Source organism: Osmerus mordax, chromosome 5 (genome assembly GCF_038355195.1).
Source record: "Osmerus mordax isolate fOsmMor3 chromosome 5, fOsmMor3.pri, whole genome shotgun sequence".
Taxonomy (NCBI): domain Eukaryota; kingdom Metazoa; phylum Chordata; class Actinopteri; order Osmeriformes; family Osmeridae; genus Osmerus; species Osmerus mordax.
This window is the reverse complement of record NC_090054.1, coordinates 3753517-3766171: the sequence shown is the minus strand read 5'-3', so window position 1 is coordinate 3766171 and position 12655 is coordinate 3753517. Positions and strand designations below refer to the sequence as shown.

Genomic DNA, 12655 nt, shown 5'->3' with positions numbered 1-12655 from the left:
TCAATATAGAACAATGCTTTAAAATGTAATAAGTTAGAGAATAGGTTGAGTGAGGTACCCTCACAGTGAAAGAGTTATGTAGGGGAAGTTTATGATTACATCTTCACTCGTGATTACGTAAAAGAAAATCACTAATATGTTTTACTTCCTGTTTTCCTGGTATCATACTACACTCTAACCTGCAAAACAATAAATGTATCAAATCAAATGTGGCTTAATGGCAACCTCTGAACGGGGAAGTCAGAGGATAATAGCTACATTGACTGACAAAGGCACCCTGACGGCTATTCACAGACTAGCAGGTTAATCTCTTTATCTTGAGAACATCGCCCCACCCTGAGCGGCTATCTGACGCGCAGATAGGCGTGCTGCGTCTACATTTAGATATAATAAAGGGTATTGGTGCAGTTCAGACTAGCTGAAGTCTGAGGTGAGGTGTGGTTTTGTTGTACTCCAGTGTTTGGTAATGACCTCACTTGTGCACCAAACCGAGCGAAACTAAACAGCTACACGCGAAGTGTTGGTTTCAGTTGAGGCAGTGAGAGAGAGAGAGATAGAGAGAGGAAGAGAGAAAAAGAGAAAGAGAGAAAGAGAAAAAGAGAAAAAGAGAGAAAGAGAGAAAGAGAGAAAGAGAGAAAAAGAAACCTGTGAAGGGCAAAGACGAATGTGTCGAAATAAATATTGGTCATAGGTCGCCTGATAAAATTGATTATCGATTTGAACTAACACAAGTTCACAGTGCACAGATAAGGGTTGGGGCTATAAAACACGCTGTGGAAAATACCGTGACCGACATTGAAATTAAAGCCTGTGTCTGTCCCCGTTTGATTTTGTGATTTTGTATAGGAAGATAAAATATTATCGACAACAAGGTTCGCTTATTTTTATATATATTTTCACAGCATAATAGGACCTACTATCCCATAACATGTTTAAATGAGGATTTTGTTTCACCGCACCCTATCTCGACCATTGTTGTTTTTGTATAGATAAAACAAGGCTTATTTAACACCAGCTACCGCTTTCGATGACTTGGCTATAGAGGGCCGTCTGTTTCTATACCTGGGAGGAGAGAAGATGAAAACATACGTCACACATCCACCCTCGACTCGGCCGCCACATCACCCAGCCTGCTTCCAAAAGCAGGTTTGGTGAAAGTCAACCGAATACTGAGACCACCGAAGATAAACACCGCAAAAATAGACGAGGACGATAATTATAACTTAGGTCGTCAACATTGACAGAATTGCGCTGGACAGAAGATTATCATCGTTGACGCCGGTGCAAATTTCAACATTCTACAAATCGAGGGAGAACTGTTAAAATGTTACAGTCGTTAACCAGTAACTCGTGCGTTAGGTTGATCCAGAGTCACAAATCGACGTGGTATTTTTTGTTTTTAGTTCTAGGATACCTTCTGTATCTAATATTTGGCGCTGTTGTATTTTCCTCTGTGGAACTGCCGTATGAGGACCTGCTAAGACAGGAGCTTCGAAAAATAAAGAAGCAATTCCTCCAAGATAACGAATGTCTGTCGGAGGAACGCCTCGAGGAGTTTTTGGAGAAGGCACTGGAGGCTAGTAACTATGGAGTTTCCATCCTTCAAAATGCTTCGACAAACTGGAACTGGGACTTCACCTCTGCGCTGTTCTTCGCCAGCACCGTACTGTCCACCACAGGTGAGTGCCACTGCTGGACATTCACAACAAAAGGCTGTCTGAACACAGCCGCCGCTCTCAGCCCGGAAGCCATGGGCGCAGTTTTTTCAAAATAGTGAAATTACGTCTCCCTGTCAGGCCTACGCATGTGTTGAGGTGGTGCATGGTTATGGTTACTACTGTCTATTGTTTAAACGTTTGCCAAAGTGGTTCAGGTGTAATACAGGTTATCGCGCCAGGTGATATATAGGCCGCATTTTTTGATGCAGGTTGAGGCGACGCTGAAATGTATTCCTCCACGAAACAGTACCCACATGAGAGCAGGATACATGAGCTTTCTCAAAAAGCCTGACACGGGCATTATTTTATGGGCCAGGCGTTAAGTAAGGTTATGGAAACATGAGGATGAAAACGTCATTTAAACATGAAAATCATACAAACACTGTCATTCAGCTTCACACCTTGCATCATCAATTCTTGCTTCAAAAAACATTCATCCACTCACTTACGGTGACTGAATGACAACCTGAGCATATTCATTAACCCGTTCTCTCAAACAACCACCCCAGTTCCTAGAAAACCTGTGTTTCACTTTCTTTTTTTATTAGCGGATATTGCACAAAACGGTGGCCGAGCTTTTACAGTCAGCCACGTGTAGTCTCGACAACTCACTTGGAATAAACAGTTTCGTTATAACCGCTCGGCTAGTGCGGAGTGAAGAAAACGACCTACCGCTGCCTCAGCTCTCCATGTTTAGATAACAGACCCCGGATAGAGGGCGAGGACGTGGGCCCTGAACCCTAGATTATAGTTTTATCCTTTGTTGTCTAGACAACAGCTCACAGATAGCTGATGTCGCCCACCTGTCTCAGTCATTTACGGTAATAACAGTGGGCCTGCGTGCGTGTCAACCTCTAGCATGGAATGCTAGAGGTTGACACCTCTAGCACCTCTAGCACAGGTGTGTCCTTGTTGACCAAGGCTATGTAGCAACTGCTTTATAACTCAATAGTACATGTTTTTATGGATGTGAAAAAGAACTTAACTTTATTTATTCAACAAAAATAGAACAGAACTACAACCACAACAAATAGAACAGAACCGGAACAGTTAACATAGTAGTAAAGTTAAGATGCTGGTGTTCAAGGCTCTCTTAGTATTAGTAATGCATTTAGCATGTTCTTGCCAGAAACACAGGCATGTTGAACCTTCATGCGATAGGTCCACTTGTCCAAAACAGGCCACCTTGTGTTATTGACATGAAGGTCACCTGGGTGTGACAGTGCCCTGGAACAGACCTGTATCTGACAGGCTGCTGACATAGCTTGGCTGTTGCTAGTAGAACCACTGGCTCTCAGTTGTAGATGTTAAACACCAACAATGGAAGAATGATCGTGGATGTCTGAATTGCGTCACTGCTCCATCTGTGTATGTGGGTGTCTGTAGACAGGAAATGCCTCTCATATTTCACAATCTGGGTTCTGGAATTCTGTGTGTGTTGTGTGGGTACACGTATTTTAGGCTTTTATACTAATGTTGGTGTGGATAGGATATTCCACTCACATACCCGTATGTGTCTTTCTGTTCTAATCCTACTCTCTTTCCTCCTCATCATTTTTCTCCTCCTCCTTTTCTGTCCCCCATCTTTTTTCATCCTCTCTTCTCCCACTTATCTCCTCTCTCCTGCTCATGGTCCCTCCTTCTCTCCTGTCTCTCCCCTTCTCTCATCCTCCTCTCCTCCTCCTGTCCTCCTCTCCCCTCCTTCTCTCTCCTCCTCCACTCCTCCTTTCCTCCATCCCTGTCTCCAGGTTACGGCCACACAGCTCCCTTGTCAGATGGAGGCAAGGCCTTCTGCATCGTCTATTCCGTGATCGGCATCCCCTTCACCCTCCTCTTCCTCACCGCCGTGGTGCAGAGGATCATGGTCTTCAGCACGCGCCGGCCCGTCATGTACGTGCACACTCGCTGGGGCGTGTCCAAGCCGCTGGTGGCCGTGGTGCACGCCACTCTCCTCGCTGGCCTGGCCGCCTCCTGCTTCTTCCTCATCCCGGCGGCCATTTTCTCTGCCCTGGAGGAGAACTGGAACTTCCTGGAGTCATTCTACTTCTGCTTCATTTCGCTCAGCACCATAGGCCTGGGAGACTACGTTCCAGGAGAGGCCTTCAACCAGCGCTTCAGAGAGCTCTATAAAGTGGGGATCACTGGTGAGTCTGCATCACGACTGTCAGTTATCAGTGGTGTTGACGTACAGTATGTCAGGATCCAGTCATTCTTGAGGGATGGCTGGTATATCAGCAGAGTTTTAGAGAGCTCTCCCATCAACACATTTACTCATTAGGCAAAGTAGGCAAGCGGGCAGCTGGGCCCCCAGCTGCCTGGGGGCCCAGCTGCCTGCTGGGGCCCCTTGAAAGACTCCATAAAAAATACTGTAGGTTCAATAATAACTATAATAATAATACTAATTGATTAAAAGTCATAACCTCCCCCAAAAGTATCAACAAAAATCGCTGCTCGTTAGTGAGGAAAGGGCCAGTTCAAGTTGTGTGTAGCTGATTGGTTAAACTCACTCCTCAGGTATGTAACAGGCCACCCGCATCAGTGAATAGCTAGCTTTTTGTTGGCGTAGCTGGTAGTGCACGTGCCTGAGATGTTGGAGGTGGTGAGTTAAATGTAACGCCTGAGTGTAGGCGAATATCGGTATAATATTGAGTATTCTTCCGACAGGGGAACGGCCACGTCTATTACTTAAGCACATCATTTTGTGTGGTTGTTGTCTGGTTGTTTAGATTATATGGATTGAAAAGGGTGAGAATAGGAATTAAGGGGGCCCCATGCCTGTCTTCGCCTGGGGCCCCGAAATCACTAAAACCGCCTCTGACGAGGGGTCAGTGCAGTTGTGCTGCTTGTCATGATTGCTGTGGACAGCGATTACACACAGCAGTTAGCTTATTTCTGAAGCAAAGTAGCTCTTAGCACAATCAATTTAAGTTCTTTGATGAAGCTCAGTTTTTTTTAAATGGCGATCACAAATTCAGTTGGTCTCAGTTTGTCATGATAATCCCCCATCCCCTGACATCCGTGGAAGGGTTCAAGGCCAGTTCAGAAGTGGTGCTGCTCTGGAACAAATTCTCCTGGCCGGGAGATGGTTCTTTTTCTGTCAAACACAAAGAACAAAGAACTGATTTGAGATTGGGCATCAAACCCAAACCCTTCTAACTGCCTTGGTGGAAAAGGAGTGACACACTCACTCACACACACACACACACGCACTCACACACACACACACGCACTCACTCACACACACTCACTCACTCACTCACTCACTCACACACACACACACGCACACACTCACACGCACGCACACACACACACACACGCACACACACACACACTAACTAGGACAAATTAACTGTGAAGTTACATATTTAAGTCAAGAGCCTCTGCGTCATTCTGGACAGCACCCTTTCATTTGCACCCCATATTCAAAACATCACCCGGACTGCATTCTTCCACCTCCGCAACATCTCCAGACTGCGCCCATCACTGACCCAGTCCAGCACCGAAATCCTGGTCCACTCATTTTTCACATCCCGCATCGACTACTGCAATGCCCTCCTCACTGGACTCCCCACCAAACTCATCAACAGACTGCAATGCCCTCCTCACTGGACTCCCCACCAAACTCATCAACAGACTGCAATGCCCTCCTCACTGGACTCCCCACCAAACTCATCAACAGACTGCAATGCCCTCCTCACTGGACTCCCCACCAAACTCATCAACAGACTGCAAATCATTCAGAACTCGGCCTCCCGGATCATCACCTGTACCAAATCATCGGACCACATCATTCTTTATTGTAAGGTGACCTTGCGTGACTTGAAAGGCACCTCCAAATAAAATGTATTATTATTATTATTATATTTAAGAAACTCAATGTTCAGTTAAAACCCTAACTGGTCCATTTCAAATGTAACACGGGAAGTGGGAAGTTACTGATGTAACACAGCTGCAGAGCCCTGTGAAGTAGAGCGCCTGGCTGTGTTCTAGCTGTGCTCTGTTCTGGCTGTGTTCTGGATGTGTTATGGATGTGTTATGGATGTGTTATGGATGTGCTCTGTGTTCTGGCTGTGTTCTGGATGTGTTCTGGATGTGTTCTGGATGTGTTATGGGTGTGCTCTGTGTTCTGGCTGTGTTCTGGATGGTGTTCTGGATGTTTGCTGGCTGTGTTCTGGATGTGTTCTGACTGTGTTCTGGCTGTGTTTTGGCTGTGTTCTGGATGTGTTCTGTCTGTGTTCTGGATGTGTTCTGGCTGCGCTCTGTGTTCTGGCTGTGTTCTGGATGTGTTCTGGATGTGCTCTGTGTTCTGGCTGTGTTCTGGATGTGTTCTGGATGTGTTCTGGCTGTGCTCTGTGTTCTGGCTGTGTTCTGGATGTGTTCTGGAAGTGTTCTGGCTGTGCTCTGTGTTCTGGCTGTGTTCTGGCTGTGTTCTGGCTGTGCTCTGTGTTCTGGTAGTGTTCTGGCTGTGTTCTGGCTGTGCTCTGTGTTCTGGCTGTGTTCTGGATGTGTTCTGGATGTGTTCTGGCTGTGCTCTGTGTTCTGGCTGTGTTCTGGATGTGTTCTGGATGTGTTCTGGCTGTGCTCTGTGTTCTGGCTGTGCTCTGTGTTCTGGATGTGTTCTGGGGCACATCCTGACCCTCTGCCTGGCATGAGGCTCAGAATAGACAAGCAGGCAGATTTAATTTATTAGGGGCTTGCATATTTCATGTGAAATTGTCTCGGTGATTTTTGATGTCTGCTGGACCTAAAATATGAGCAGATGTCTTTTCTTAGGTCCCACATCTCTCCTCATTAGTGTGGTCCGTTCAGGACCTGACAGACCTGCATATGGGGCTGTGCAGATCTGGCCAGACTAGCTGTGTTGATGCCAGTCTGGCTGCTGGAGATCTGTTTGCATCAACACTCTTGTCCTTTGTACGATCCTGTTTGTAAACTAATACTTTGATTGTCAAATATGTGGCTTCCTAACGCTTTCACAACATTAGCAAAACTAAATTACTCTGGCAGGAATGCCTCATTCAGCAAAGATCCCTATTGATTCTTCTTGCTGGGTTTGGCTCTCTTTTACTCCTCCTAGTGGTGAGAAAGAGTCACTGCTATAGGCCTCAGACCCAGCTACAAAGACCATGCTAGTATGATAGCAATGCTAACTTAACACCTAGTTTAGTAGCTACCTACGTAGGCAGCTAGCTCCAGGTGGGTTGCACTGAGCTGAGAAGTTATGTTAGCCGCTAGGATAAGCAACATGAAGGGGGTTTTGAACCTGCAACTGTTTGATCAACAGTTAGTTACTCGATACCACTGGCCTCTCCTCAGGCCCTTAGCTCCAGACAAGCTGAATGGTCTGCTGGTGAGCTGCAGAACCTATCTGCAGTCTGGGGGTGGTCATGACAGGACCTGTCTGCAGTCTGGGGGTGGTCATGGCAGGACCTGTCTGCAGTCTGGGGGTGGTTATGACAGGACCTGTCTGCAGTCTGGGGGTGGTCATGGCAGGACCTGTCTGCAGTCTGGGGGTGGTCATGACAGGGCCTGTCTGCAGTCTGGGGGTGGTCATGACAGGACCTGTCTGCAGTCTGGGGGTGGTCATGGCAGGACCTGTCTGCAGTCTGGGGGTGGTCATGGCAGGACCTGTCTGCAGTCTGGGGGTGGTCATGACAGGACCTGTCTGTAGTCTGGGGGTGGTCATGGCAGGACCTGTCTGCAGTCTGGGGGTGGTTATGACAGGACCTGTCTGCAGTCTGGGGGTGGTTATGACAGGACCTGTCTGCAGTCTGGGGGTGGTCATGGCAGGACCTGTCTGCAGTCTGGGGGTGGTCATGACAGGACCTGTCTGCAGTCTGGGGGTGGTCATGACAGGACCTGTCTGCAGTCTGGGGGTGGTCATGGCAGGACCTGTCTGCAGTCTGGGGGTGGTCATGACAGGACCTGTCTGCAGTCTGGGGGTGGTCATGGCAGGACCTGTCTGCAGTCTGGGGGTGGTCATGACAGGACCTGTCTGCAGTCTGGGGGTGGTCATGACAGGACCTGTCTGCAGTCTGGGGGTGGTCATGGCAGGACCTGTCTGCAGTCTGGGGGTGGTCATGACAGGACCTGTCTGCAGTCTGGGGGTGGTCATGGCAGGACCTGTCTGCAGTCTGGGGGTGGTCATGACAGGGGATCTGGGATCATGTGTGATGTCATCAGTCTCACCAGCATCAGCATGCTGTGGCGTTAACGCCCACGAGCCAGGTGACATCAACACACCGGCCTGTTTGTGTGTGTGGAGGTGTGAGTGTGTGTGGAGGTGTGTGTGTGTAGGTGTGTGTGTGTGAATGGGTGGAGGGGTTTGTGTGTGTGTGTGTGTGTGTGTGAAGTAGTGTGTGTGAAATAGTGTATGTGGAGGGGTGTGTGTGTGAATGGGTGGAGGGGTTTGTGTGTGTGTGTGTGTGTGTGTGTGTGTGTGTGTGTGTGTGAAGTAGTGTGTGTGAAGTAGTGTGTGTGGAGGGGTGTGTGTGTGAATGGGTGGAGGGGTTTGTGTGTGTGCGTGTGTGTGTGTGAAGTAGTGTGTGTGGAGGGGTGTGTGTGTGTATGTGACAGAAGGTACATCCACAGATGACCATCCTGTTCAGAACTATAAGGATCAATTGGAGTCATTTCTTAGATGCCTTTCCAAGTATACACCATCTCTCTCTTTCTCTTTCTGTCTCTCTATCTCTCTCTGTCTCTCTCCCACCTCTCTCTCTTTCAGAAATACATACAAAAACACACACTCACACATAAACACTGTATAAATTGATTTCCTTGTGTATTTCCCTATATTTCTTATAGCTTATGTGGATGACAGGTCACTCTCACCCACCCTCTTGCATGCTGCTCACCCAAACACACTTTAAAATACCATTACTCAGTCAAGATAAACCACATCTCATCTTTTCTGTCTCCCTTCTTCCTCATCCCTCTCTTTGCCACCTCTCTCTCCCCATTATAGAGGAGATGCAGAGATCTACAGACACCTGCTCTCCCTGCATCCCTTCATCTCTCTCTCTCTCTCTCTCTCTCTCTCTCTCTCTCTCTCTCTCTCTCTCTCTCTCTCTCTCTCTCTCTCTCTCTCTCTCTCTCTCTCTCTCTCTCTCGTTCCCGCTCTCTCTCTCTCTGTCACTCCCCCCTGCTCTCTCTCTTTCCAACCACAAGTATTTATTTTCTGCCTTAGCCTCTCTTTTACAACTTTCTCTGCCCCTCTGCTTTTTCAGACTTTCCTCCCCCCTCCCTCCTTCTCTCCCTTTTCCACCTCCGAACAGTTACTTATTTTCCTGGTTCTAATTATGATGTTGCTGGTACTGTTGATCCTCTGTAACCTAATGATTTCTCTCTCTCTGTATGTCTACCTCCCTCCCTCCCCCGGCCTCCCCCTCCCTCCCCCAGTCTACCTCCTGCTGGGCCTCATCGTGATGCTGGTCGTCCTGGAGACGTTCTGCGAGCTGCAGCAGCTGAAGCAGCTGAGGCAGATGTTCTACCTGAAGAAGGAGAAGCCCCAGGACCGCCTGGCCATCCTGGAGCACGACCACCTCTCCTTCACCTCCGTCTCCCAGGGCTCCGCCCTGCGCTCCCACAAGCCCGACATCAACACTCCCGTCCTCACCTCGCCCTGCGACGACCCCATGATCGGCTAGGAGGAGGGATGGAGGGGTGGAGGGGTGGAGGAGGAGGCCTGACTGGAGGGGGAGGGAGGATGAACCTGGTGGGGAGGGAGGGGGGAGGGGGGGGCTGGAAGGGAGAACATTTGACTGGGTAGGTGGGGAGGTTGTTCATGGGCATGGTGAAGTATAGCAGCATCAAGTCCATACACCTCAGTTGCAGCTAGTAGCTTACAGTACAGTAACCATTCCAACCCACTGTAAGGTCTCACACAGGATGCTGTTATCCGCATAGCCCCTAGGGGGCGCAAGTCACTTCTGTAATCACAACATTGCTACTGTCAGCTGTTTTGCTGCATAGGGGCGAGTGTGTTAAAATATAACAGGACGTAACCAACGCACATGTAGATGTTTCCTGTTTTAAGGGTCTTCTGTAAACAGCATCATGTAGCCTGCAGTAAGGAACTCACAGCAGCCAACAGGTGGAAACAATAGCAGACCCATCTGTAGAGGAATCATACATTTAAAAGTAACTAAACAACAACAGTTTCTTAGACCCCTATGGTGAATTCTCATGCACGGCTCAATGCACAACTCAATAATCCTGGTCTGGATTCCAACCAATCTTTCCTCAAGTGTTATTTTGGATGATTTGGTGGTAAATCTCAGCTATTTTAGTGGTAAAAAAAAAAAAGTTTGAAGACATTTGTGACGTGTGAGTGTCTATTCAAGGGACTCTTACTTTCCCCGGAAGCTTACCTTTTCACCCGGAAGCGGTTTTGTTTTGAGATAATCTCAAATCTTTGATCTAATCTAACATGATCAGACAGGTGAAAGCTTGTATTCCTCTATACAGGTGATGCCAACCCAGTCATGTCAAAATATGTGTTTTCCTAGACAACCAAAGGATTCAAGGAAAGAGGGATGCGCTGAAGGGAGGAGGGATCAAGGAAAGGGCTGGCCCCTAGATTTGCAGAATGAGCCAGTGTCAGGAGTCATATAGCAGGCGGTGCTACTCGCTCTTACAGAACAAGCGCCCAGCTGGATTGGTTTTGCACATTGTACCACACAAGCACAAAAACACGCAGGATATATGATATCTGGGGGGGGGAAACACATCAATACAGACTAGACTCCTTGGTGCAAGACCAGCGATGAAATGATAGATCTATATTTCAAAAATGGAACTGAAACCATTTGTAACGTGTTTTGGACCGAAATAGCTCTATTTTTTGAAGATGCAGAAGGAGGGGATGTTTACAGATGTGTGATTGTAATTTATGGAGGTGATGTTGTATGAGTAGCATGTTCTCTGGAAGACCAGAGGGACCCACCTCTGGCTGCTGCCGGTAGCAGCTCCAGCGAGGCCCCATGGTTTGCAAACAGACAGCTACATTACGTGATGGCCAGCAAGCAATGCAAGCTAATCAGAATTTATTTATTACGACTCATTCCATTTAGCAGGAAGTATGTTTGCTTGTAGCCTACATATTTGTCATTCCGTATTTGGAACACATCTTCGTGTACGTTGGAGTAGAATGTGTGTGAATCTATACTGTACAGAAATCTAGAATGTACAGAGTTCTAGAATGTTTCACCGTCGCACTGCGGAAGAGCTTCGAGGCTTTAACTCTTCTAGAAGGCACCTTGTTTTAACAGCGATGTTAACTACACAGCTGCGTTCATTACTTCTTGAAAAAACGAAATAAGGAGAAGTCTGTCATTTCATACTTGCCAAAAACTTGTTCTTCAAATTTACAGGCATGTTTTGATTGTTCCATAGATGTGTTGCACTGTTATCTTCGAGGCTTGTTGGAGAGTGATGTGCCTCATGGTGCCTCTGAGCTGCACCAGCCGTCTGCTGTCAGCTGTGGTTCTGTGTTTTTACTGGTGTTTTAGTCCCTGTTAGTCCCGGTGTGTTCAAAACTTCATCCTTAAAACTTGAAAACCCTATGTAGTTTGGTTTGAAATGGAAAATGTTTGGTAACACTTTATTTACAGTCCATCTGTGTATAGTACTTGCAAAATAGATTATTGAATAACCATGATCAAATGTTGCTTTTAAATAGCCTATACATAACCAGTTTATCAGCATAGATGCACTTGCTATTCTTCTATCCATTTGATAATTTGATAATGTTTTGTTGATCTACAGATATTCTGTCTACATTAAGAACTATACAGGCTAACTTATGTGGTACCCACGCTTTTTCTCTCTCTGTCATATTTTTTGCATTTAGCAGTGGTGTATTGTGCAAAACATACCGTAGCTAGCTTTAACACATTGCCAGCTTTACATAACAGACAGCTAGCTTTAACAGATAGCTAGTTTAAACAGATGGCTAGCTTTAACAGATGGCTATCTTAAATATATAGCTAGCTTTGAGAACTTGCTTTACAGTAACAGATAGCTAGCTTCATTCTGTAGTCTGCAGGCCCAGGCCTCGCAGCAGGGTTCATGTGAAGTTCATTCCTGTGTGAAGGTGTGAGGTGTACATGTGATCTGTGAAGCTTCCTAGTGTCTACAAAATAAAATTCTGCTGTAGTACGAGACACCTCCTTTGTGACGCTGTTTCTGTTGAGCTACTGCCTTTTATCTTCTCTTCCTCTCCTCTCTCCTCTCAGTTTTTTCCTGCTTTCTCAGTCACTGATAAACACCTCTTATTCTATCCCTTTACTTCTCATTACCTCTCTTTCTTCCTTCTCGATTATGCTGTCTCTTTGATGGGCACGCTTCTCACCTCTCTCCCAGACACCATTTCTGTCTTTGTCTCATCTCTCTCACTCTCACTCTCCCTCTCTTATCTCTCTCCCTCCCCCCCCCCCCCCCCCCCTCTCTCTCTCTCTCTCTATTTCTCTATCTATCTGGAACTGATTATCTGAAAAGCTGTAAGCCCAGGCTGGAGTACAGAACCGTATAACACAACACATCATGTTTACTGTAACTACCTGCAGTATCCTTGTCATCTTTTCATCCATCACTCCTTCCTCTCTCACCTCTTTCTCTGTCATCTCCCCTCCTGGTGGGGTGGTTCCTGGTGTGATGATCCTGACTATCTGACTATATTCCAGATGCTTCCTGTGACTGCTGCCTCTTCATCTGACACCCTCCCACCCAAGAGAACGACACATGATAGACAGACAGTAAGACAGACAGATAGACAGACAGACAGATAGACATAGATTCATAGATTCATTGATGGATAGATGACATGAGAGAATGAAAGAGGGAGGAAAGGAGAGAGTGAGAAAAGGATAGAGGGGAATGTGATAAGGGAGGAGAGGGAAAGATAGAGTTAGAGAAAACAAGAGGCAGGGAAAACG

The 12655-nt window shown here is 46.9% G+C and overlaps 1 protein-coding gene across 2 annotated transcripts; it reads left to right on the top strand.

Moving 5' to 3' along the window:
* The first annotated feature begins 436 nt into the window (after positions 1–436).
* kcnk1b (potassium channel, subfamily K, member 1b) lies at positions 437–9400 on the top strand. 2 transcript variants are annotated; one of them, XM_067236470.1, is made up of 3 exons: positions 437–1679; positions 3467–3862; positions 9120–9400. In XM_067236470.1, the coding sequence occupies exons 1-3, from the start codon at positions 1325–1327 to the stop codon at positions 9365–9367; spliced, it is 999 nt and encodes a 332-aa protein (XP_067092571.1). In that variant the 5' UTR covers positions 437–1324; the 3' UTR covers positions 9368–9400. The 2 variants fall into 2 exon arrangements, with proteins under 2 accessions (XP_067092571.1, XP_067092572.1); XM_067236471.1 differs by lacking the exon at positions 9120–9400 and adding an exon at positions 5117–5275.
* Positions 9401–12655: the final 3255 nt, after the last annotated feature.